The sequence below is a fragment of the Rhipicephalus sanguineus genome, chromosome 2, assembly GCF_013339695.2.
Source record: "Rhipicephalus sanguineus isolate Rsan-2018 chromosome 2, BIME_Rsan_1.4, whole genome shotgun sequence".
Classification (NCBI taxonomy): Eukaryota; Metazoa; Arthropoda; class Arachnida; order Ixodida; family Ixodidae; genus Rhipicephalus; species Rhipicephalus sanguineus.
The window spans coordinates 232084815-232112752 of NC_051177.1; the positions used below are offsets into that span (position 1 = coordinate 232084815).

General features: G+C 46.6%; 1 protein-coding gene across 1 annotated transcript in view; it reads right to left on the reverse strand.

Moving 5' to 3' along the window:
• LOC119384162 (acid phosphatase type 7-like) overlaps positions 1-27938 on the reverse strand; it is a 515431-nt gene that overhangs the window by 322775 nt on the left and 164718 nt on the right. Inside the window, 1 exon segment of the mRNA XM_037652450.2 lies at positions 9764-9878. Coding sequence (XP_037508378.1) covers positions 9764-9878 — 115 coding nt within the window.

Here is a 27938-nt window from a genome sequence, read left to right on the forward strand (position 1 = left end):
ACGTCAGCAAAATGAACTCCATGAGATGGCAAAGAAAAAAAACTAAAACAAACAATTCCGTTGACAGGAGTCAAAACCATGACCTCTCGGGCCCGCGACGATGGCTGGCGGCCGTTTAGCCCACTGAGCTACCGCCAAACACATAAGGGAGGCTACATGAACGTGTCTTTTATCTTTCACACTTTCATCTCACAGTGCTCTTGGATGCATGGATGGATGCTATGAGCATCCCCTTTAAAACGGGGTGGTGACATGTGTGCCACCAGGCTCGAAAAAAACAACGTGCCATTGCTACGACCATCCCACTCGGCGCGTTTCCAATAGAAGACTAATTTCTTCAACGCTTGAACACGCCGCGAAGTGGTAGCTTTTGCCCAAGCCTCGCTCATAGCACCGATTTCGAAAAAAAGGCCCTCCGACGCTCGCCTGGCTGCCGCACCGCGTTCCCCGCTCGTCCAGCGAAAATTAACGGCCAGGCTAGAGGGAATACGCGACGCGCGTATCGCTTCTCTTTGCGTTTCGCGGTGCTTTGAAGGCGTGCGTATCGATTATTAGTGTTTATTCTGTGCTTGTTGACGCTATCTTTGCGCGGGGTTCAACATATGGGGTGTCCACGTATATGTTGAAGGGCCTCTAAACTACCAATAGACGCTCGCCTGCTCCTCTGCGTGCCTTTTCTATATCTACAACAGCCGTCATGACGTCATTTGTATGATTAGGTGACGTCGCGAGCAAGAGACGCTGTCAGTGGGCGAACAAGTGCCTGTTTTCTGCTAGCATATGCGCGCGCTTCTTGCGTTTCCACCTGCGACACTGAGGAAGGACACTCTGGGAGGTGGATAGACGAGCCGACGAACGCATCCTAGCGAAGGAAAGAGCGAAACGAGAAAGCGCTTGCAACTCCGCCAGCATTCGCTGTAGACTCGGGCACAACTGCAACGCCACAACTAGTTGGTTCTAGTTCACTATAGCCACAACCTAATTTCGACCTCTGGGTGGTTTAGGGGCCCTTTGAGAAGTGCAGCTACCCTAAGGGTTAAATCATGATCATGGGCGTTAGTGGTCGGTACGGAGATGTGCCACTAGGCCTCAACGTGAGTGCGACCACATCAAGGGGTGCTATATCTGCCAAACAACAGTAAACATTGTGCAAGCTCTCATATACCAATGCACTATGTACAATCAAATACTTCTGTCACGACATGTCTCATTTTCTTGTTAAAGCGATTCCTGTCACAGAGGGAGCATCCATCTTTTTTTTATATACACCATTTACCGCTGGTAGTACGCAGAGCTCGGAAGTGCTTCAGCGTGTTCATTATCACCCGCGAGATGGCGCGAAGGGCGCGCTTTAAATAGAGTCACTGGAAAAATTTTCAGAGTATCGCATCTGTTTTCCGCACGCCGCCACCGACGCGATTGGCTTACTCGCATCACGTGACCTCTCGCCGCCCCTTCCAAGCGCTTTGGGTTCAGGCGCGTTGAACGCAGAGGGTGGCCGGACATTAGCAGTACCACAGTCCTTAGAAGTAGTTTGTAGCTTTTTTAAACGCGTCATGTAGATGCCAGAGAGTAGCTCACCAGCAACCGAACGTATTCTGGGAATCTCGTTTATTTTTGCATTAAAAATAAACGAGAATTTTTGCATTAAAAATTAACGTAAAAGAGCGTCGTTTTACGTGGCTGCATAGTTGGCCGGAATGAATTAGGCCCCCTCGAAGAACATTCGTTTCTGCAGTGAACTACATCAACTTTGCTGAAAAAGCTGTCATGTGACAAGATACTTCACCTTTTCGGTTCGCTATGCTTAGCGATATTAAAGACTACATACCACATACCTTTCTATTTGCTCGGCTGTTTATATCTCGATATGTTGAAGAGATTCTGCATGCATTTCGAGTTATAAGCCTGTCGCGCACGAGGGCGAAATAGAAGATTTAATGAAATAGCAACTGTTTACTGGTATGCCTTGAAGGCAATTGTGGCATAATATTTACCATTGCGCCAAACTGAAGCGTGGAACTCTGTTGATAAACTTGATATAAGGCAATGTTATTAATTTTTGCCAAAAAAACGCCAGGCCTGCGCTGAAACCGCAGCACAGTCACAGCGAAAGCTGGAAGAGCGGCGTTTCTAGAGCCCGTTAAGCTCTCTTGGGGCTACAATACAAGTACACTAGAAAGGTACCCACTACGCCACAAATCAAACTTTTTGTGAAGTTGGGAAGCAACCACTAAGCCATTATTCGTCATTCTATGGAGAAGCGAGGCACCAGCTACACGTCTGTAAGGCATTATGTGCACTTTGTTGACGTGACGACTGATGACGATGAAGAATTATGGCTCAGCCCTTTGTAATGGGTTGGAATCTTTAAACGGCCCACCAGTTATGTAATTTGCATTGGGGGACGCCCGGTCGCTATTTCCCTCTCCCGTCATGCTGTATAACATACGTTGACGTGGAAGAGAGACGGGGGGGGGGGGGGCGAAGAACATTATTGAGACCCCGAGGTAATGGATCATGCGCTTATGGGCTTCCTTGGCAACCAATACAAGTGCACTTGCGAGGAACCTACTACGCTATAAATCATTGTAATCTTACTGAGACCCCGAGGAAGTGGATCATGCGCTTATGGGCTTCCTTGGCAACCAATACAAGTGCACTTGCGAGGAACCCACTACGCTATAAATAATTGTAATTTTTTAGAAGTAGGGCAGCAGGCACTGTGCCATTTTTCGTCATTCTACAGAGAGCGTTGGTACCTGCTAAACGCATGTAAGGGATTATGCGCACTTTGTTGATTCTGCGCCTGATGACGATGAAGAATTATGGCAGAGCCCTTTTGTAATGGGTTGGAAGCATTCAACAACCTACTCGTTGCGCAATTCGCAATTGTATGACGCCTGGTTACAGAATTCGCGTTGTGCGACGCTTGGTGCTTATTTTAATATTCTACCACGCTATATTGCATATGCTAATGTGGTTCCTTCCCGACATGAAGCCTGTATAGGACCTTTTTGCAAAGCAGTTTCAGGCACCGGCATGGCTCAGAGGTTGAATACTGGGCTCCCACGCAGAGGGCCCAGGTTCGAACCTCGTTCCATCCTGGAATTTTTTTCTTATTAGTTTTTTTCCTTATTTCGAGCGATACTGGTTACAGACACCGGCGGCGGCGGCGGACAACTACGGCGCCAAAAACGGCCGGAGAAATGATCTCATAACAGCTTTCGCTGTAAAACGTTGCTAATTCTGCATTGCGCCGAGCGTACCTTACAATACTGTTTAGTGGGTGGGTGAGAAACGGTCAAAGCGAAAAAAAAAATTCGGCAGATCCCACACATTGAGCGAATCGATTTCATGCGAGCTCTATGTCTATATACATACTGTGTTGCAGTAGCATGCGCGTTAAAAATTTCCGGCATGTGCTATTTCCGATCAAAAGAACATACAGCACTGTGCCGAGGAAGTTTTAATACTAGTGTATTTTGAAAAAGAAAGTTGAAATTAAAGTAGTGCAGAAACCAAACCACATCTGTTTACGCGCCGGCAACGTCAACAACAACAACAAAAAAAAACTGTTTGTTGAAACACAGCAAATTACTTGCAAATGCACTGCAAAGTTGGGAATATTAAGGAGACAAAAACTGGAAATGAAACAATAATTAGTGATGTCAGTCATTTTTGATGGCCTATTTTCTACGTATCTGTTAAGAAATTCCAACGTATTCGCAAAATATGATGCACCTTACCTACCGCACGCCGATTCGCCCGTGCGTTCGGCTTCTGGCGTTCCGAACCGAGAACTAATTACGTCATGCACAACTTCCATTTACCGTACACACACACCACTTCTATTACATATAACACCCAGTTGAACAGCAAGAATGGTGCGCAAGCAAAGTATGCGTGAGCGATCAGTCGAAGGACGAAGTGTTGAATGTTCTCGATGTTTTTCGATAATGTTCTCGAGTGCGCTATGAAGTGAACCTGAACACCTACTGCAAAGCTAGCGCAAACAGTCAAGATTCACCAAGTGTCGAAGTAAATGGCATCTCGCACGAAGTCACTGCGCTAATGCAACTGTGTTTATAGCTCCGGGTCTAGCGAACGCACCCGGCCGTGACACGAAAAGACACCAATGAAGCCATGAAGAGAGTTCGCGAGCACATGGCAACATTCGCCGCACATTTCGTTAGTTACACCGCTTACTGCGGAGTCGATTCATAACTGTCGGTGTCTAGAGATCACTTCTAATATCATCTTGAAGAAACACAGACACACATTGCAGTCCCGCTGAGCTTAACACGGCATCGAGGCGAAAAGATCGGTCACTTCTCAACACACGCTAGCAACGCGCCGGACGGCCTGGAAGGGAAATGGCCGCCGCCGCCCAATGTTGTCCGCGTGCAGCCTACCTTTGCGGTACTCTGAAATTTTCCAGTTACTCTAGCTTTAAAGGCCGTCGCCCCGCTAGTAGCTGCGTTGAGTGGGTTGCTCTTGTGTTCAGAGGAGCAGTAGCGTTTGAGAGTTGGATCAATCGCAGGGGGCCTTGGGTCAAACGCACAGGACGCTATACATGGAGACGCGGGCCATTTTGCGCCGTGGCTCACGCTGCATTTGCTTTGTCTCACTGGGGACCCACGCTAGTTTGATTTTTGGGTCTTGGGACAACGCGAGCGCAAGAACCCTGGAGTGGCTTGGGTTCTGCGCATGCACCCTGACTGCCCGCAAATGTATTGAGTCCTATATCTCCTCGGGCCCCCAATTCTAAAACTCTCTAGTGTTTCGCAGAAGTTGAGATGTGTGCCTCCGACTTTTACTTTGACATACAGTGCGTGGTTGCCCTTGCTCGCGCGCTTATCAACTGAGGGGGAAGGTTCGCACGTGTTGTGCGTTCACTGCAACGTTGCGCTGAATGTATAGACCGCACGATGGTCACCTCGCTCGTTCCAGCGGTCACGTTTGCAAAAGGAGTGAGCTGCTAGCTAGAAGAACCAAAGTAGTGGCTAGTTGAAGTACCAACTGTGACAGCTGTTAGTTCGCGCTCGTCGTGTAGTGGAGTTCTCCGGTGTGACTGCAGCGCCAGAAAACACAGCCTAGGGGATAAAGAATTGCGGGCAGTCTACGCTAAGTCAGCTTGGCACAGCGAAGCACGGGCCGCTCATACTCCTTGTGGACCGGCACGTCTAGCTTCGAGATACGCGGCTTGCTCCTCTAGAGTACGCAGCCAGGCTACGCACTGTAGAGCGGAGGTTACGCGCTATGTGTCCGTCGGTGTTCATGTCTTAGCTACTGCGCATGCGCGGCTTGGCCAGGTGGCGCGGTATCTGGTCGCTAGACGACTGTGTGCTTGCTTCCCCTTGCTTTCTATCGTTTCCTTCCCTCTCTACTTCTCTATCTCTCTTTCTTTCTAAATTTTTTTCTATTTCTATCTCATTCTTTCTGAGCTACGCTTTCCTCTCTCCCTTCCCTCCTCCTCACGCTCACTTCCCTTTCCCACCCCTTGGCCACGCTATACAATTCAAGGCTATGTTATGTTCTGCTGGCGTACCTGCATAGCCAACAGTGTCTCCATGTCATAATCTTTTTGCAAAAGCCACACTGTTTAATTACCGAAAACCTCTGAAAAGGAAAAACTTCGCTCCGTCGAAGGTTACAGGCCAATATCGCTGTCCTAATTACATATCGAGCACCACTGTTGCTAAATCACTTTGGTGAGCAATTCAACTTTAACATGTCATTAACTCAGTTCAAACGTCACATCAAGGATCTACTTGTGAATAGATTTCTGTAAATATTGTCTCCTACGAATGACAGGCCAGGTTCCTCCAACCTGCTTCTCACTTTTATGTACCATATGCATGTGTATGTAGATGTATATACAGTATGTATATATAGTGTGTGTATGTATGTAGAGGTGTGTATATGCATAAATGCGTGTATCTGTATAGCTTTGCCTTTATGTGCCTTTTGTATTTCTTTTTTAATATAACATGAAAACAGCCACGATTTCTGAATTTTGTATGCTTATGTAGCTTATGTTGCAAATTTTCATGCAATTATGTTCTAGTTATTCTTTGCTGCTCCATACATGTTGACAATTGGTATATCATGCCGCACTGTTTGCTGGACGCTTAAACGTTGTGCACTTCCCGTAGCGAAGCCCCGTCAGGCTGAATGGCCTTTAGCTTCGCTTCGTTTTTTTAGTGTTTTCCAGAAATAAAATCTCTTCATTCATTCAAATGTGGACTACAAAATTTTTGCGAAAGTATAATCAAATAGGTTGCAATTTGCGATGTCTATTCTCATTGGGTCGCATCAGACATGTGGAATTAGGGGCCCATCTATAAAAAACAGTATGCACGTTGCTCGTACAGTTCTTCAGTTCTGCTATGGTTATCAAAAACAGCTTGTAGTGCTACAGGTAGACCTTGCAAAAGCCTTTGATCGTGTTAGTCATTTGTTCTTTTTTTCTCTTCTTGAGCTTGCCAATGTCGGAACAGTTGTGCTCAAAGGCGTTAAACTTTGTTATTATCAATGTTCAACTCGTCTCATTGTTAATGGTCAACTATCTAAACCTGTTTCTATTTGCTCTTCGGTGAAACAGGAATGCCCGATGTCACCACTTCTGTTTGCACTTTATCTGGAGCCGCTGTGCTTAAGCATAATACAGTCCAGTTGTGTTAGCGGCTTCAGTATATTCGGCGGTGAAGTTAAAGTGTAAGCTTCTGCAGACGATGTCGCTTTCTTTTGCACAGATAAACCAAGTGTAGAAAATGTCGTATCTACAATTGAAATGTTTGGCGTTGTATCAGGAGCTCGCTTAAATTCTTCTAAGAGTTTCGGACTATGGTTTGGCTCGTGGGGTACCACGCCGAAGCAATTCGCAGCTTTTAATTGGACACCAATCCCGCCAAAGTACCTCGGTGTACCACTAGACGCGTATAGATTTAGTGCGCATTACTGGAAGGAGCGCGTTCCTAAGCTTGAACGGCAGGACCAGACATTTGTTCCCCAGCCACTTTCAATATTTGGGAGACCTGAAGCTTGCAGTACTTTCCTAGCAACAAAGCTTTACTACGTATTGCAACTTATCCATTGCGCAAGATTTTATGTACAACGCTTTCATCGAATTTTTGCTACTTTCATATGGTCCTTGACTTCTGAGCCGATGCGTCGTGACATTTTCAGGCCAATTAGTGAGGGTGGGTTGGGATTAGTACATCTTTATCTATGGCAAACAGCTTGGCGGTTCTTTTTTTTTAGACAATTCCCATCCCGTAATACGTTCATTCTTGCAGGTTACACTTGTTGATTGCTTGCCTGACTTAGTTGTTTCATCAAACTTCTCCGAACATCCGTGTTTATGGGGATTCATGCAGGAAGTTTATCTCGCAGTTCGGTTCCTTAAAGCTCGCCTTTCCATGGAATACCTGTACACAGTCTCGCGCAAGGTACTATATAAGGAATTACTAACTATGCTCTTCCCGCCTTCGTTGTACCGTTCATTGTACAACGATCTTTCAGGCCACGATGTGTTGAAACGTGTGCGAAAATGTATATTCCTCCTAATTCAAAAACATTCTTCTATAAACTACACTCTGAAACACTGCCGGTAAACACATGGTTAAAAAGTAAAGGTATTTTTCTCTTCTGTTAACTGCTGTCTATGTGATGTGCCGGAAACAATAGAACATCGCTTTATTAGCTGCAAAGCCTTCAGCGAGCACTGAAAAAAAGCTCTGTCAGTAATTTTCACACCATACGTTATCTTATACCAACATCTCTTGATGAAGTGCCATGTGTTTTTCCTCTTGGGTATGCATAGCTTATGGAAGACACGTATATATATATATGCAAGACCTTAATGCAGAACCCACCATTTCTTCAAGCATACACTTCATTCGAATAGCTATTCACCTAAAGAGAAGAAAATTCGTAAACAGAGGGAGGGTGCTCGAGCCGACATTTCAACAAGTGAACTTGTCTTCTTCAAGGCTGGAACTCCAGCCTTGAAGAAGACAAGTTCGCTTGTCGAAACGTCGGCTGGAGCACCCACCCCCTGTTCACGGATTTTCTCATCGCAAGCTTCCATCTTCCACTTGCTGCCGTTTTTTTGGATTCACCGAAAGCACATTTATGACGACCTGGGCTTTAGACCGGACTGGTACCCCTCCTGGGGAGGTGCTAGGCCTCACCACCTTTTCTATATAATGCGATGTGAAGAACTCTCACTGTTCTACTGCATGTTGTGTTAGCCATTGATCGTGTCCTCCGTAACGCTTGAGCGCTTATTGTCGCTATGTGATTTTACTTTTGTTTGCTTTATTTGTTATCTTATTGTGCATTCTAATACTCAGTGTAATAAATACCATGAAAGAAAAAAAAGTGCCTGCGTAGCCGAGTGGTTAGGACGCTCGCCTTCAGATCGAGGGTTCGAAGCTGCCTCGTGAACAATTTTTTTTTTCGACAAGAATTTCTCTCTTTCTCTTTTTTATATCTTTCTTTCTTTCCTTCTCTCTCGCTCTCTCTGTACTGAAGAGGAAGAACGGCTATTTGGGCTAGTTGGTTAAAGTGCACGGAAAGCACGTATCGTCCCTCTTTGCTTTCCGTTCCTCGCTAATACGCCTTTCCTTCAGCACTACCATGCTTGCGCTGCAAACCCTTTCAATACGCTCTCGGTACTCGTTTGTACAGGCGACGCCACAGCGGTGAGTAGTGGGACCTGCCCAAATTCTGTGGCACATACCCGTTCACGATGACGATAGTTTTCGGGCACGGTCACACACTTTACGTTGAGCTAGAAAAGCTTTGCTGTTGAAAAAAACTGAGACGGGCCAGGACAAAATGGAACATGATGTGCAAGTCTCCCCACTGCATGAATGAGCGGACTATACGGGCGTCTGGTATTTGCGTGCCCCGAGCAATCAATGTAAGCGAATTTGGGAAGTTCCAACGAGAGCAACGCAGCTCCCTCTGGTCAGTAAATGGTGCCTTATGTGCGTTCTTTTCATGCGTCCTTATTTGTGTTCGAAGAGCGCGCTGCAATTGTCGAGCTGTGACAGTTCTCAGTTCGCGCTCGTCCTGTGTTTATTCTTTTCGTGCGCCCTTTGTGCTTGAGCAGCGCGCAGCAAGTTTCGAGCTGCTCGCCGGCCTTCGTGTGACATTCCGATTTGTTGCTGCCGCCTTCATTGCTTCGCCCTTGCGGCGGAACTGTGACTCTTGTTGGTACGTGTGTTATTTCTCTGCACAAAGGTTGACTTAAAGTACGCGTGTACGCGTGTTCATGTACGCCTGCTCTAAAAATGTCGTGCGATTGTGCCCACTTTCGTAAAAAACCGTTACAACCCCAAATCCATCTATACACGACTGAGACGAACTTAACACTGCGTTTTGCGGCAGAATAATGCAGGTTCTTCAAATTTGCTAACAAATCCCTTTATTCTCGCTGTATTTGGCCTCCACGAATGTCAACGCTTCTCAATTTTTTGTGGTGAGTGGATGCTAAGTCTCGAGAAGGTTGATCTCAAAATTTAAAGTAAACTTAAGAGAAATACTATTATCCTGAAATGGGCGCCACAAACGCACACCCAACCCACGTTTGGAAATGACATCGATAACTTTGTGAACTGTTCTTACGAGCTTGGTACGGGGCAGGCAATTGAGACCGGCTCGCCCTACTCGGCAAGACGAAGGTTAGGCAGGAGGTTCGCCAGAGTTCGGGAGAAAAGACATATGCGACAGAAGGCGTATACATACATACCTTGAGGTCTTGCTCCAACCATTCGTACTGATGCTTTATCTGCAGAAATCCGTACTCAACGAAAAAGTAAAATTCTGTGGATAAGCTGATGATGTGTGCTGGTCCGATGTCAAAACTGGGAAGAAAACGGAAAAAAATGCCAGCACTGAGAAACAAACCCTGGAAATCATTCGTATCATGCCACCTGTTTACTCGTTAGCATGTCGGCATAGAGGATGCTTAAAACAAAGAATTCAGCGTTATCCCGCACTTGAGATAGCCAAAATGGAATGGCAGCTGACTGCTGCAGACATGTAGCTCGAAGGTGTCTATGACACCGCACACTCGGGCAGGGTGCAGCTAAACACAATGTTTCACTGCAAATCAGTTTTTTGCGGAATCCCGCAAGGTGGCGGAAGGGTTAAGAAAGGGAAAATGGACAACCACCCATTTTTAGCACAAAGCCACAAGGAAATCCATACAGATTTCTCAGATAATAGTCCCCGGACCAGGACGAATTTTTCGGCGACTAATAGGCTTTATTATCTGAGAAATCCGTTTGGATTTCCTTGCGGCTTTGTGCTAAAAATGGGTGGTTGTCCATTTTCCCTTTCTTAACAATATTGTGCTGTTCGAACAAGTCATAAAGAGTAAGCATGGGCAAAGGGCATCTACACACTTAGTCTAAAACAAATGGCAGGTACAGATGCTGAAAATACACGCACTAACTTCTCGAGGTGCTCGTTGACCTCTGATAGTAGCACTGCAGGCACAACTCATTGACTTGAGGAGCGGCTACTAAAAATGCCATAAAATATTTTCTCTTGATGTGCGATGATGCACCGTTAAACTCAATTCAGCCACATTTATGAAAAAGTTAAAATACGAGCTATCCCAGATAGATTCGTTTAGCTCTCCGGAACCGCATCACCGTTTCAGGCTGCAAAGAAGAAAAAGGCGAGGCGTGGCATATGAAGGGCGATATTGTAGCCCTGAGGCCGAGCGCCATTGCAGTTGAGTGAGAAGTTATCTACTTGTTCGTTCCACGATACTGCAGCAAAACTTGGCATCAGCCTGAAAAAAGAGGGCTAGATGCGTTTTCCAGCACATCGGGCATTCAATAATGGGCTATTGGGCTATTTTAGCCTGCGCATGCCTATACTGCGTTCCACACATGAGGTGCAACGCTGTGGAGGCTAGCGATACTTCTTGCAGTAGGTGCGTTCGCATTAAGAAATAGGTGAATGTTCTCACCAACGAGAATAGAATGTTTCTTTTTGCGCTTAGGCTGATTAATAAATAAAGATGTTTTGTGCCCTAGAAAGAAAAAAACCCTGTTATGCGGCTGCTATACTCGCGGACAACTTTTCTTGGCAATGAAGGGAAAGCTACGGGGGCGGAGCATCTGCACATGTACTCCTACGCGAAGCAGTCCGGTTTGTTGTGCGTCTCGTAACGCCGTGGAAAGTGATTGCTAGCGTTGCATTTCGACGCAAACGCTGCTTAGCGTCTAAGGTAAGGGTAGAAGGCGCGAATTTTTCACGCACGCAAAAACTCAAAGTGACAACGTGTAAAGTAAAAGAAATGCAAATATCTCGCTTGTGTGCGCTGCGTTCCGTCTCAAAGAGCTGCATGTATAAAATGGAGGAGTATTTTCTATATATCTGACGCAGAAAATACGGACGCAATTCTGGGACTTCATTAGCGGTAAGATAAGTGCATTGTGGCTCTGTAGCGTTCGCTTCATTGCCAAGAATAGTTGTCCGTGAGTATAGCGTCTTGTTGTTCTCTTTTTTTGTGCGCGTTTCCTTTGCGCGCCGTCTCGACGCGTCGCGCGGAGGCGCGTGCGAGCGTTTACAACGACAAAAAAATCACAGCATATGCACGGAGTGAATGATGATGAGTGGGCGAAGCTGCGGAGGTTCATCGGTAAACCGTGAATCTTCCGTGAATTCTGCCCAGTACATCATCACCGACGTGAGATCGGGCGCGTTTATACTAAAGGTTCGATGAGTTATGACGACTTGCAGCTCACTTTAATTTTACATGTACGCTGTGAATTTTCATTGTTTAGAAAACCACTGCTTTAGAAAACATCTGGCGTCTTTCGTTAAGCAGCTGGCGTCTTTTCGTTTTGCTTTAGAAACATCTGGCGTTCTTTCGTTTTGCTTTTACAAAACATCTGGCGTCTTTCGTTGGTTTATTTCACCAATCAACGGCGTTTTGAACAAATTTTTTATTTTTTATTCACGCACAGGAGAAATCTCACCAGGCACTACCTTGGAGGTAAACAATGGCTGCTAATGGGAATGAGAGACAGAAGAAGTCGGCTTTTAGCTAACACTTACACTTCTACTTCTACTAACGTTTCCTACTGGAACATACCAATGGCTGCTAATGGGGAATGAGAGACAGAAGAATTCGGCTTTTAGTTAACGCGCACGCTGCGAATTTTTATTGCTCAACAACGCACAGGAAAAATCTCCCACCGGCACCACCTTGGAGGTCAAAGCGTAAGACTGGTTACGCACTACGACTACTACGACTACGACTACGAGGGACGAACGGGTGCCGCCTTAAGGAGCTTCGCCCCTAAAATGGGCCATCAGCCGCGCGGAGTGATGCATTTCGTTGACCAAAGTTCTTGCATAGCTTGTGCAGCGTTGCACCTGATGTGTGAGTATAGCCACATTAATATCTGGGGTATAACGTCCCACAACCACCATATGATTACGAGAGACGCCGTAGTGGAGGGCTCCGGAAATGGCGACCCCCTGGGGTTCTTTGACGTGCACTTAAATCTAAGTACACGAGCCTCAAATATTATCGCCTCCATCGAAAATGCAGCCGCAGCGACCGGGATTCGATCCTGCGACCTTCGGGTTAGCAGTCGAGCGCCATAACCACTAGACCACCGTGGCGGGGTGAGTACAGGCACGTTCGGATCAATGAAGAAGACTAATAACCAACGAACTATTCAACTGTAGAGTAAAATGTAATTGATTAACCAATCTAAAAAGACAGGGCGTGCAAACACCTGACTTCATTCTTGTGTCCGTGTTTGCACGCCCTGTATTTTTAGAATGAATACTTACCTCCTAGCTCAGCTCTCTGTTATTCTATGATTAACCAATTTCTGGACATTTATGTCAGAAAATGCATAATGATTATGAGGCACGCCGTAGTGGGGTACGGCGGATTATTTTCCATCATCCATAGCTCTTCAACATGCACAAATCTATGTACACGGGTATTCTTGAGTTTCGCCTCCAGCGAGGCCGGCGATGTAACTTGCGTGGGTTCGAGGTAGTTGGTATTCCATGCTCTACTACTTCTTGCGCAAAATTTTTTAGACGAAGGACGGATGCTTGTCCATGTCTTTTCGGTCCTTCGTCTAGAAAATTTTGCGCAAGTAGCAGAGTGGGGATGGAACCCGCGTTTTTGGACGCACGATAGCACGATTTTTATTTGCAAGGCTACCATCGCGGGCGCCAAGCGAGCATACGGAGGCAAGTTTGAAGGCCAACTCCGACCATTTGTTTTACCATGTCACAGTAAGGACGAATGTAGGTTCATAAGACGCTCCTTTCGCGCGCCTCATAGAAGAAATGCTCAGCAAATTAGTCAAAAAGATGGCTGATCCCTCCGTCATAGGAATCGGTATAGCACGAAAGGGAAACATATCGTTCCAGAAGTAGCTCATTGTTTATAGTGCATAGTTGTACGAGAGCTTGTATAATGTTAATTGTTGTTTGGCAGACATAGCGCCGCTTGATGTGGACGCACCCACGTTGACGCCTGGTGGCACGTCTCCGCACCGAGGACTAACGCCCATGATCATGGTTTAACCCTTGCCGTAGCTGAATTTGTCAAGATATACCTGGACACCCTATATGGTGAATCCCACCCAAGGATGGCATCAACAAGCACATAGTAAACACTGATACTCGATATGCACTCCTTCAAATCGCCGTGAAACGCGAAGAGAAACGCCACGAGCATCCTATCTTCCCTCTAGCCTGGCCGTTAATTCTCACATGGTGAGCGGGGAACGCGGTGCGGCAGCCAAACGAGCATCGGGGAGCTATTTTTCAATATGGATGGATGCTATGAGCGAGGCTGTGTTCGCGATGTGTTAAAGCGTTGGCGATATTACACTTCTACTATTGGAAACGCAGCGATTAGGACGGTCATAGCAACGGTGCGTTGCCGGAGCTAATTGCAGAGGCAGCGAAGTTTTTATTTTTTTTTCGAGCTTGGTGGTACAAATGTCACCACACCGTTATAAAGGGGATGCTCATAGCATCCATCCATCCCTCCAAGAGCACTGTGACAGGAAAGTGTGAAAGATAAAAGGCACGTTCAGGTAGGCTCCGTTAAGTGTTTGGAGGTAGATCAGTGGGCTAAACGACCGCCAGCCATCGTGGCGGACCCAGAGGTCGGTTGTTCGACACCTGTCAACGGAACTCTTTCTTATAGTTTATTTTCTTCGCCATCTGATGGCTTTCATTTTGCTAACGTATTTCCGTGACCGAAATATGTCATGAAAGTCTTCGTGGACCCCGGCATAAAACCCTTTCGTGTTAGGAGAAAAACATAGTTGATCCCTTCGTCATGTGAATCGGTGTAACGCGAAATTGAAATGCTTCTTCACAAACGTAGTTCGATGTTCATTGCACACTAATAGATGAGAGCTTGCACAATGTCTGTTGGGGTTGGGCGGATATAGCAGCGCTTGATTTGGACGCATCTACGTTTATCCTAGGGGCGGATCTCCATCCCGACGACTAACGTCAATAATTATGATCTGCGCCTCTCGCTTCTTGGGCTCTGTGGCTGTGCCGCTGAAGTGTCCACTAACTCGTTGCTGTTCGCCATGCAGGTTAGTTCACCCCCCAGTTTATTCGCTAAAAGCAGCTGCCGAGCCCGCGGTGCTTGTTTTCGTTGTTTGATGAATGTATTGCTGCTGGGCGTTTCTTGCTGCTGCTCTCGGGTGATATTGAGCAAAATCCTGAACCTGACTCAGCAGCGGTGCTGGCTGAACTGAAGAATCTTCCGAGCAATCTTAACTTCTCTCGGAAATACAAGATCTAAAATGTCAGCTACTAGCGACCAATGCCACCCTGTCTGAACTCAGTAAGCACCTAACGAACGTGGAAACCAATTGCCAGCAAATTGAGCCCTTGAGGCAGCAGCTCGCAACAGTGCATACCGACACCGCTGAAACGGCTCGTCGAGTTTGCAATCTTGAAACCCGCCTTGATGAAGCGGAAAACCGCTCTCGACGTAATAATTTGATCTTTTATGGCTTTAATGATACTAACAAAGCCGAATCATTTGCTCAGTCCGAAGAACTGGTATTTAGGTTGTGCTCCGAGCAATTGAATTTTTCCTTGGAGCCAAAGGAAATTGAGCGAGCACATCGCCTTGGTCGACACTGTCCTGGTCGTAACCGGCCTATTATTGTCAAGCTTTCATTTTTTTTAAAACCAAGAAAGCCATCTTGTCAAACGGCCGTAAGTTTAAAAACACTCCTTACAGTGTGGGCGAATATTTTTCTAAGAAAGCGCAGAACGCGCGTAACCACCTTGTCACTTTTGCGAGGGGCAAGGCAGTTCCTTTTTCCCTTCACCACAAAATATTATTGATTGGATCAAAGCGCTATATTTTTGATGAGACGTCACAATCCGTTAAAGAATCATAGCTAACGCGCGGCCTTCGCCAACCTTCCCGACGTACTCTGCCTGTCCCTCAAAACTCTTTTTCAGTGTCTGTTATCTTTACCAATATTAGAAGCTTCCTTTTCAGACGTGAACAGGTAGCTGACGTCGTATCTTCATCTGAAAGTGACTTCCTTATTTTGACTGAAACGTGTCTTACTAATGAAATCGCTGACAGTGAAGTTATGAATGAACTGCCGAACTTTGGTGTTTTTCGCAAGGACAGGCAGGGTGCCCGAGGCGGTGGCGTTCTTATGGCCGTAAAAAAACAGCTGAAGTGTTCCGCTGTTCACGTGACCACGAACCTGGAAATTCTATGGCTTATCTGTCGAGCTAACTCACAGCTACTACTTGTCGGTGTCTGCTATCGTCCCCCCCAACAGTAATGCTGACTTCCCCGGTGAGCTCAATATTATATTGGCTTTTTTAACAAAAGAATTCCCGAACGCGTGCATTTTGCTTTTTGGTGACTTCAACTACCCACATATAGACTGGACTGATTATTCTAGCCCAGGTGCCACTAACGGAGGAGTTAAAGATTTCCTAGACGTTTGCCTTAATTTTAACCTCTCTCAGATAGTGAAGGAGCCCACGCGTATAACTCATGATACCGCAAACATACTTGACCTGATACTAACCACTCATCCAGAGAGCATGTCCTCCATTAGCTATTTACGCGAAATAAACGACCACAAAGTAATCCAGACACTTTTCTCTTTTTCGCCCGTGAAATATCTTACAGATCGCAAAACAAACCGCCTGTCCGACACAGGGACTTATACCGCAATTAACAGTGAATTAGAAGTATTTTACCAATCATTCGAATCGGGGTTCGAAAATCTCTCGATAATTGAAAACTGGCGCCTCTTCCATAACAAGTTGTCTCACCTTTTTGCGCAATACATACCGTCAATCGTACCAAATCCAGCTTTTGTGGATGGATGGATGGATGCTATGAGCGTCCCCTTTAAAACGGGGCGGTGACATGTCTGCCACCAGGCTCGGAAAAAAAAAAAAAAGCTTCCTTGTTTCATGTTGGCCTAATACCTTATCTACATTGATTAAATCTATGTTATTATACCAAAAAATATAAATTCACGGTCCATCTCTCTGCCTCTTAAGGCAGAATGACCTTATTTTTCCCCCATTATTTATTTTTGTTCTTTATCTCTACTTTTCTGCCACCAATACTCTAACCGTCTCTTACTTATTTCTATCGCGGACGTGTTCAGCTTTCCATTGTTGTCCCTAAAACCCAAGGCTTCATGTAGACTCGTGCCCACACGTATACCTGGGTGAATATCGCCACATTCAATCAGTACATGTTCTATCGTTTCCTTAGTTCCCCCGCAGCATGTACATTGTTCTTCTTCGTTACTAAATCTCGCTTTATAACTACGCGTTCTAAGGCAGCCCGACCTTGCTTCAAACAGTAAAGCGCTTCCCCTTGAATTATCATAAAACCTTTCCCTCCTTATTTCGTTTTTTCCTTTTCGGTAGTTACTCAGAGCCGGCTTCTTTTCCATCGCTGTCATCCAATAAGTCCTCTCCGCCTCTCTGACATTCCGCTTAATGCTCCTTGTTGCCATATCGCCCGCACTGCCTGCCGTATATTTACTGGTGAGCCTCCTAGTTCTTTTTCTCCACTGCGTGTCAACGCTTTTCCTATACAAATACCTGAAAACCTTCTCTGCCCATCTACTCTTCTTCATTTTCCTCAGCCTCTCTTCGAATCTCATTTTGCTCTGCGCTTCCCTCACTTCAAAGCCTGTCCATCCCATATCACCCTTCACCGCCTCATTTGTCGTCTTCCCGTGAGCGCCCAAGGCGAGGCGGCCCACCGTCCTTTGATTTACATCCATTCCTGATTGCACCTCTGACTTCATGCACACCACTGAGTTCCCAAATGTAAGCCCCGGAACCATCACACCCTTCCACAGCCCTCGAAGCACCTCGTACCTATTGTATCCCCATAAAGCTCTGTGCTTCATAATTGCAGCATTCCTCTTTCCCTTTGCTACCGACGCTTTCTCTTGTACCTCCATATATCTATCCCCCTCATTTACCCATACTCCGAGGTACTTGTACTCGCTTACCCTCGGTATTTTTTGGCCCTGTATTAATACCGTATGGTCTCCGTGATCATTGAATACCATCAATCCACATTTTGTTGCACTAAATCCTAGTCCTAGAGCCTCACACTCCCTTCCGCATATATCTGCCAGTCGCTGTATATCATCTTGACTGTCCGCAAATAAGACAATATCATCAGCATAAAATAGACCTGGAAGCTTCTGCTCAACCATCGCTCCGACCTGTTTGTGTGACAAATTAAATCCAATGTTGCTACCTTCTAGCGCTTTTTCCATCCTCGCCATGTACAGCATGAATAACAGTGGGGACAAAGGGCATCCCTGTCTCAGCCCCTTGCTAATTTCAACGCTGTCCTTGCTACTTATTCCTTCCCATTCTATACAAACTGTATTTCCTCGGTATATTTCCCTCAAAAGCTGTACACAGTCGTCACCTATGCCCACTTCCTTCAATATATCCCACAAAATTTCCTGATTAACGTTGTCATACGCCCCGGTGATATCTAGATAAGCTACGTATAAGGGCCTGTTTTCTATTTTCGATATTTCTATACACTGGGTAAGAACAAACAGATTATCGTCTAACCGCCTGTCGATTCGAAATCCATTCTGAAGTTCTCCCAAAATATCATTTTGTTCTACCCACGCTTCTATTTTTAATTTTACTGCCTGCATCGCCAACCTGTATAGCACCGATGTAATTGTTAGCGGTCTATACGAGCGAATGTTATCCTTTTCTCCCTTGCCTTTATAGATTAAGTTCATTCTACTTTTTCTCCAACTGTCTGGTATTTCCCTCTCCTGTAAGCACTTTTCTACGGCTTTCAGCAGTGCTTCTTTAGTGTTATGTCCGAGTTCGTTAATGAGGCTGACGGGAACCCCATCTAAGCCCGGAGTAGTGCGCTTAGGAATTTTTCCTTCGGCCTTCTTCCAATTGAAATTCTCTAGTACTACATCTTCGTCGGTTGCAATCCTTTGCGTACTTTTACTCACCGGGGGAATCCCCTGGGGGACCTTTTTAAACGCATCGGCTGTTATCTTTCGGATGTAACCTAGCGCTTCATATCCTTCCAATTTATTTCCTCCTTCATCTACCATATGTTGTTGCATTGTGACAGACTTCCTACCCAGCGCTTTTAGGTGGCTCCAAAATATCCTAGGCGCGGCCTTCTTCTTTCGCGAATCTCTGTCATCCAGCGTTCACTTTCACCTTTAATTTTTGCCTCGACTAATTTCTGCACAATGGATTTTTGCTCTAAATATATTTCCCATATTTGGTTGACTTCGTCCTGTGGCCGCTTCTCCTTTTTTGCCTGTCTGTGCTCCCGTGATGCCTGACGTCGCATCTCGATCGCTTCCCGGATTTCTTTGTTCCACCAACTTTTTGGCTTTTTCTTTCCTTTCCAACAAATAGTTTTCTTCTCTATTTCCATTTCTTTCGTGATTACATGTAGCAGCTCACTATACTTCCAGTCTTTGCCTGGTAGTTCGTCTACTTTTTCCTCGACTCTTGCGGCTATATTTGTTATTTGTTTGTCATTTAGATACGAGCTGCCAAACTTTGATTCTATGTTCTTATTTTCAGTTTTATATCCCATTTGTAATATTATGCGTTTATGATCACTACCCAAGCTGTTAATGCCTTCTTCGTCTATTCTCATCTCTCTAAGTTTGTCATATATTCCTTCTGTCATGAGACAGTAATCAATGCTCGATTGCCTGTTTCCGACTTCCCACGTGATCTGCCCCTCACACTTAGGCCCCACGTTAACTATCTCAAGACTATGTTGCTCGCAGAGATCTAGCAATAACTTGCCATTGGTGTCTGAATATCCGTCAAGGTCATGAATGTGAGCGTTCATGTCCCCTAGAAGGATTATCTCGGCATCATGACCAAATTCTTTAATATCGGTGCTTATGCATTTCACTATCTCCAGATTCTTTTCTCTGCAGTTATTGCCTGTCCACAAGTAAGCTACACCTAGCCACGTTTTCTTTCCACCTACTGTGCCCGAAACCCACATGTGCTCTGAACACGTTTGTTTCACTCTCTCCCATTTTGTTCTGCTATGAATTAGCATTCCAACCCCCCCACCTCTCCTTTCTGATGTGATCCTGTTACATCCTTCCCAAACATAATTTTCAATATGTGGTGGCTCTTCCAAGTCTCTAAGGTGTGTTTCTGTAACCGCATAAACACCTATCTGTTCCTTGTTTAACTGTCCCTCAATCTCTAACCATTTTGCCTTTTTTTCTGCCACCCTGCATGTTAATGTAACTAATTGCAACACGCGCATTCTCCCTTCTTTTACCTTTTCTCTGTTTTTTCGCTATACTACCTGTCAAAGAGTCCCCCTGGTTGTTTTCCTCATTACAAGCTACCATGAGCACCGAAGGGCCCCCGTGCCCCCCAAAAAAGCTACTGCGCGTCCTGCAAGACGCCAACCCACCTCATGGCCAAGCCTCCTATCGAAGTGTATTCCGTCTCTTCGAAAACCACCCCACCTGTGCACCTCTCTGTTTATTTCCACTACCTCGATGCCTTTCTCTCTACTCATCTGCCATATCTCTTTGTTTGCGTCGACAACCGCTCTTTGCAGGTTGCCGTCACGCACCGGTACCTCCGGTATTGTGCATACCACTATCTGCACCTGAGGGGAAATGGCGCGCATGTCATCGACCCCTTTCGCCAATGTGGTCGCTAGTTCGGCTGATTCGTTACTCAAGACGTCGTTTAGACCTCCCGCGATTATCACGAGGTTACGTCCATTAGACTTAGCTGCGAGTTTTGCGTTAGCTTGTCTCATCACTGATCCCAGCCTATGGCCCGGGAACTTTCCTATTAAAACTCGTTTGTCGCCTCTCACCCTTTCCTTGACTGCTTCTGCGCATGTAGCTAAATTCGAGTCCCCGGCGATTATCACGTGATCCGACTTTTCTGGTGGACTCTCCCGCACCTGGCCACTGCACCTGTTACTAGCGCGTGCTACTGCTGTTGTTTTGTCCCCTCCCGTTCCCAAGACTACTTCGCGGAAGGTGGGTCCTGTGTCCCTTGCACCTGTCTTTTCCAAACCTGTTTCCCCCTTCGCGCCTACCACTGTGGTGGTCGATGCCCCATTTTTCCCGCTGTCGCCTGCTTCCCTGTTCCCCGTGGCTACCCCGTGGCTACTTCCCTGTTCCCCGTGGCTTCCCTGTTCCCCGTGTTCCCCGTGGACACATCACAGCCAGCGCCCCTGGCGGCCCCGGCGCGAAGCTAGGGCGTTTTCAATGGAACTGGCGAGTTTTTCCCGAATAATTAAGTGTTGAGTGTGAATGTTGAAAAACGCAGACCACAGAGCGCTTCTGGGGACCTAAACGCACGAGAGGACTGCAGCGATTATGTTGCAGTAAGCTTCAGTTTTGTTCCCAGAGCAGTTAAAGATTGTACAATGGGAGTCTATGGAAACGGCGAAAAATGTGGCCTGTTTTTCGAGACAAAAACGGTCACTGTCGTAAAACTAAGCAAGTTATGTTAATGGGCAGGAAATCACATGTAGTCCTGACACTCAGCTTTCGTTTGAAGCCATTCTCAACTTGCCGCAATTGGCATAACATTGTTCCCTAACGCGTTTTTTGAAGCGCGGTCGTTCAAATGTTTGTGGTAAATTGATAAGCCGTTGCTTACCACAGGCATGGAGGAAGGAAAAATAAGGAGAGGCCCTGACGTCACATTCGTGAAGCCTCCACATCGCAAACACCCGCATCGCCTCCTAGCGAAGGAGCCTCGAAACATTTCGCGATTTCCGCCGTGTCGTTTGGAAGCGCATGCGCGTTTCGAGCCCTTTTTTTTTTTTCGCCGTGCAAGCGACGCCGCGGCGCAGTTGATTCACGCGTGCTGCTCCTTGTGTGTGTTCTTTAGGAAAGCTACGCAATGCCCAGCTGTTGCGTATGGTTGCGTATACCCGGTGCAAATCGCGTGCACTGCGGAAAGTGCCGGCTGTCACTTTTCATGTGTACGTACACGTTCGCTTCATTGCTGATCACTAATGCATGGTATATGCATGCGAAGCTCTCGGATGTGCGCTCTGTTGCTTCTTACTCATTGTGTCAACTCAGAACACACGTGAACTTTTGTTTTTGGCGTCTGACGCGCCGTACATAACATGCGCCGAAGGCATCGTACGTTTTTAGAGTGTGTCGTTCAACGAAAGGGCAATAAACTTATGTTGTTGTTATCGGACTACGTGATGTATGTATTGTGCGGTGTGCGCTCGCTGCGTGCTTGTTGTTGTGTGCGTACTGGAATTACAAACTTTACGTGCACGATCGCGTATACAATACAGCGGTGCCCTATTTTCGACGTGAAGTTACGTCAACTATAGGTTGGCGTTGCGCCAAATACTACAACGCTCACACCATATACACGAACAAAGAACCGCTAATCCGGCAACAGATCGGGAAATCGGGCTACGAGAAAGGGAAAGCCTAACGCCCAGCAGAACGCGTAAGTCACTGCTAGGTGAGTTCGAATACGATTATGCAGGGGCTGAACGTTTTTGATCACGGCACGTACCGGTATTCTGTACTGTTGCACAAAAACGCTCCACGAAGAATTTCAGCACGCAGCGCTCGGGCCTGCCACGCACGAACAGCCTGGTAAACGTCTGCTTGCAACATTTTACTGCGTGCGAACCGCACAATACGCGCTAAGTTTACGCCGGGACTACAAATCTGCGCAGAAGCTAACCACCGCGGAGAGCACGCCGCGGGGCGTCTGCTGTTTTGTTTGCCCCATAAATCTGACGTCACTTCCGCCACACTTTTCGCAACGCATTGAAATAGGATAGGGCCTCTCCTTAGTATTCCTTCCTCCATGACCACAGGCGACAAGGCGTACGCGGTGGCCGAGCGAGCTAATCGCTCAAGTTCAGAGTGCGGCATCACCGCACCGTCATCGGTTGGATTCCTGGGCCCGTATTCTCAAACGATCGCAAAAGGCGATAGTATCGCGTTTGGTGACGTAGAATTTGATGCGTTGAATAAGCAAAAAAAAGACTTGCCTGTGACGTCATTGTTGCAACTGGCCGTTGGTACGACGAATGTCTCACAACACGGGAGTGAGCGCACTGTACGAGCGCAGAGCAACCCGAGTACGGCGTTTTCGAGCGTGTGCTGCTGCTTCTACGCAGTGGCCAGGCTTGGCCGGCTTGGCTGTGGCTACTTGAAGTGTAAGGCGTGTTGAAAGTGCTTTCAACCTTTTTTTGTTCGATTATTTAATTCACAGTATAATATTTAAAGAATGGAACTTTGCGTGAAACGTATTTTCGTTGAGAGTTTAACACGGCGTACTCGGAGAGTTCAGCTGTAGCGTGCCGCCGCAGCGACATCGTCTCAAGATCTGAACATGTTACCGGCTCGCGATAAGCCACGCGAGCAACGCACGGTTCATGCTCCTGGGACGTTCAAACCACGAAAAAACACGCGCTGGCAAAGAATGAGTGCTGATAACACCCCAAGGTAATGCTCGATGAAAGCTTCAGCGTAAAGAATGCTGCGTATATCCACCGAGGATTGAATACTAGAAGCTACCGCCTACGTCGCTGAAATGCTAGACTTCACCACGAACCGACGGTTAACGGTGCCTTCGCTTATTGCAAATATGTCGAGAGCACCGTCGAGCTCCATGACACAAAATTGACGTCGGCGGAATTACCAGATGGCGCCCTAACTTTTCCGGTTTGCTCAATAGCCAATCAGCGCGCACCAAAGGCGATACTTTTGCGATTGTCGCCTTTTGGGAATACGGGCCCTGGCGACGATCAGCATTTTTTTTTCAGCCCGTGACTTAGTTCCACAGCTTCGCACAGGATGTCGCCGCCGAAACAAAAAAGAGCTTTCGTTTCGGTTTCGGTTCTTGACTGTAACCTTGAGCTGCCGTTTCTTTTTAACGCGGTAGCGTTAGAGAGCTCGTGTCGCAGAAATCCCGCTGTCGGCGTCGGCGCCGTTGGTAGTAGTAGTAGTAGTAATAGACTTTTATTCAGCCAAATTCATAGGCCGAGCATTTCGACCGCCTGCGCGATCAGTCGACGCTGTTCTTCTTCCCCTTCGGCGCCGATCCAGTCGAGCCAGGTGGTGATGGAAAGGAAAGGGGGAGGATAAGAGCTGGATTGCTGAGCAGTTGGACAGTAGAAAAGGCAGTGTGGCAGGTCTGCATATGTAGATGGGCAATTGGGACAGCAGGGGTCCGATCTATATTTATAAAGAAAAAGGCGAGAGGGGGTGATCAGGCAGTTCATTTGGATGTGCCGTAGAATTCGAGCCTCTAGTAGAGTGAGCGATGGATGAGGAGGAGGGTAAAGACGCTTATCGAGTCGGAGCTGTAAGTATACCTCCTTGATAGTATGGCGCAGCGAGATCTTCCCATCGTTCTTGACGGAGCTCCCACTGTCTCCCGAAGGTGTGGGCCAGGGGATGAACGGTGCCCGGTGCAATATATCACGGGCGAGCCGGTGAGCCAGCTCATTGCCGTCAATCCCCGAGTGCCCAGGAACCCAGCGTAGGAAAACAGGGGAAGGTTGCAGTGCATAGACAGCTTGCTCAACCTCCTGTTGGAGGTATGGGGGTAATGTGCGGTTCTGTATGTTACGGATGGCGGCGTAAGAGTCAGAGTATATCGTGTACTCGGGAAGTGAAGGGAGGGAAGAAAATGATTGTAAGGCATGGACAATGGAAAGGACCTCGAGCGAAAGTACATCGGGTGGGTGCAGGTATGGCCCGCTGGTGTGGGTTTCAGGTGTCGAAAGGTGTGGATGGTAGATAGCGTAGCCGCATGAACCCCGAGGAGCCACGAACGAGGCATCCGTATAGGCGACTCCCTGTGTAGAAAAAGGAGGGGAATGATGCTGCGCTGCCGCGTGACGACGGCCGGCGTGAAGAACGGGGGACATGTTGGACGGGAGAGGAAGGATACGAAGGTTGGGAGCAGGGGGCGCCGTTGGTTGTGAGCGAAAAATCATCCGTGAGCGAAAAATCGAGAAAGTAGCAAATAAAATAAACGATAAAATCTTCGGTCCCAGTGAGGATCGAACCCAGGCCGTTCGCGTGGCAAGCAGGTGTCTTACCACAAAGCCACGATGTTACTTGCGGCTGCTTCGGACAAAAACACTACATAAATGCCATGTAGTAGAAGGAGTCTCCTTAACGCATTTTGTTCGGCAGGTGTCACGACGAAAACGAGCCCATACGGTAGGCGCATTCGCGAGGCCATCAAACTACGTCGAAAAACGCCGGGATAGTGCAGCCATCGCCGCTAAATACACACACGAACTTTCAAACAGCTCTAAAAATGGACAACTATGTCCATCTAGAGGAAAACATATCAAGCCAACGCAGCAAACGCTAGATAATGTGCTGCCATCTGTGAGGCATTGTGAGAAATATGTCTCAACTTTTCATGGCATCCGAGAGGGCCGGCGCGCGGCGTATATCTTGGAGGCCATGCGACTCTTGCTTTAGATCGAAAGCCTGTAAAATTCGCGCGCGTGCGTGCGTGTGTGAGTGTAACAATACACATTAATAAGTTTGCACTTAGTGGTTGAAGTGCGCACTAGGGGCCGGATTTCGCTATCGCGTTCAACTCTCAAAGGCGAAGCTTAAGGGTCCCCCAATTTTCTCTTTATTATATGACTTTTTAGTGCATGTTTAAACACTCCACGCGTATCAGATCGTTCAGATCTACATTTGTAATTCTTACTTTATTCTTTTATAATCGTCTAAGGAACAGAACACCCGATCGAGTTATGGTGAACAAAGCTCTTTCGAACTCTCGTACGCGTATTGTGGTGGAAACTTATTTCTCCCTTCTCATGATGTCGTTACGACCTTCTCAGCTACCTACAATTCAGCGACGTAAAGGAAACGAACTAAGCTTAGACAAGCGAGGCATAGTAATTAAATGACAAAGTTAGACGTTTTTGCAGTTGCTTTTTACTTTAGGGCTAACGCAAGTGTTTGTCGTAATCTTAACCCTTTCGGCCCTGGCGGTGTCAATTGACACCATCACACAAGATGTCCCCTAGCACGTCGGAAATGAAACCGAAACTGCTCATTCTTGGGGGAACACTTCTTCAATGATCCCCACTGCGATTGACGCCAAAATTGCAGCCTGCTTGCGGAGCTGGGAGACGCAAAGAAGAAGACGCTTGACCGAAGTCATGGGTGACGCCGAGGCGGGTCAGCTGAGGCGGGTGAGCGCCATTTTCAGGACGACGTACCGAAGCCGTTTCAATGAGTATCACACTGAAAAATGAGACGAGGTTCACATTTTGTGTACTCTAGTGAATAGCATGAAAAAAGATGCCATTTTTCTCATTTCACAACCGCTGAGCCCTGATGACCTAATTTGATGTCATGTCTGTAAATCCATTATTACTTGCACCACTGGCTGAATTTTTGGTTTGTGGTCTTCTGAGCTCATAACTATTGAGAAAACACGCACAAAAAAAGCCCCCGACCAAAATAAAAAATCCAGGGCTGAAAGGGTTAACGAACGAAGAGGAATTTTTCGAGGGGTTCTTTTTTTTGTTAGGCACTACTAATGAAACCAACAGATAATTAAGCCAATTAAAGAATAGGAAAAATTAGTTGTTCTTTTTCAAGCAGCAGTGCAATGATTTCGCCCTAACTTATATGAAATCAAAATCGCTATATCGGCAAGCGTCAGCGGACGGCTCATATACCCTTCTATATGCTGCGCTCTCAACTCGAAGAGACTGTGCGAAATCCCCTCTCCTACCTGGAGTGGCTGTGTTGTCTTACAGCACCATTTTGTAGAGTTACGCGAGACAGCATCTAGAAGAGTTAGCTGCCGGCTTTACTTCATCTGTTGCTATCGCACTCATTGCATCGTCCTTGCGGCGAAACTGGGATTTTTATTCATCTCTTGTCATATATATCGCCCTACGTGAACAGAAAAAAACCAGCATGCCTTCTCCTTTAACATCACAAAGCACTGTGCGCTGCATCGGATAGGTCTGTGTGATATGACGTGTGTGGATCAAAGCTTTCGGGAAGTCCAGGGACTGGTGCTCCCAGTTACAAAACGAAAATCCTGTCATTCAGCAGCTTTTCGCACTCACTCGCAGCCCACCTCAACGTACCGCAATAAGATGCCATTTTAAACATCTGTAAATTAAAATGTGCGCAGCATGTACTGGTTGCGGAAGGCTGGAACCGAAAGCGGAGCTAGCGTTCGACCTAGCTTCTTCTAGCTATTCGACCTTCTTCTCCTAGCTATTGCTAGAGGTGCAAAGTTTTTGCTAGTATAGTATTATAGGATATGGCTAGGCTTGGATAATCTATTCTTCTCAGGTTTCGGTCGGTTCCCCAGACTACGCACTTGTTGCGTGGTTCTGAAGGCGAAATGTCGCGTCACTAGTAGTTACGTGATGGGATTTTAGTCCCGTGGGAGAGAAAGTACATCTTTATTAGAGTCCAGTGCGGACGCTGAGGTTGCCCCGCGCCACCCCGTTGTTCCGAAGTTTTTGGCGACAACACGTCACGTCAATAGTTACGTGACGTTACGGGATTTTAGAGGCGAGACTAATTACTTGATTTTACGTGATTTTTAGTCACGTGGCTAGTTGTTACGTGATTGTAGTCACATAAGTAGATGTGCGATGTTACGTGATTTTGGTCACGCGACAATTGCAGGCCTGGTGTACAAAAAATTGTAGTCGCAGGAAACAACAACCCATCATCAATATCACATATATTTTACGATCACGAGAAATTCACTTTCGTTGCTCGAAAGACCAAGCGAAGCTGCACTCGTGAACTTTTTATCACGTTTCAAAATTGTTTGCGCTTCTACGATTTTTTCTGGAATTTTCAGTATGCTTCATTTGCTCTATTTTTTTTCTTTCCTTGTGAAGAGCGCATATATATTGCTGTAAGTTTAAAAATATAGACAGTTTAAATTTAAGCGCTGTGTGTGTTTTCCAATGTCGTCCTCGTTCCTTGCGCTGTGAAACATCGAATTATGGTCTACAGCGCATTTTTGCAAACAGAAAGCAGCTGTTTTCACTTTTGCATTCCGTTCCTGCTCTTTAGAAGGTGGGGACACTTGCAAGGAGCGTTGCAAGGAGAGTTTGACCGTAGTATCTTTATAATAGGGCTATCGTATCACGGGCTAGCCGCCGCGCTGTGGCTGAATGGGTTGATCATACGTGCTGGCTGTTTGCGCGCAATCGCTGGGGCCTTGATTCGAATCCCAATGCGGTTTTTTCTTCTTTTTTTGTCTCTCTCAGAATTGCTTATGTTTGCCGCGGTGGTACAGCCAGGCCCCGGAAAGTCTCAAGTTCCAGCGATCGCCGCAGAGGGCGAAAAAATCGACCGCGGCGAGTT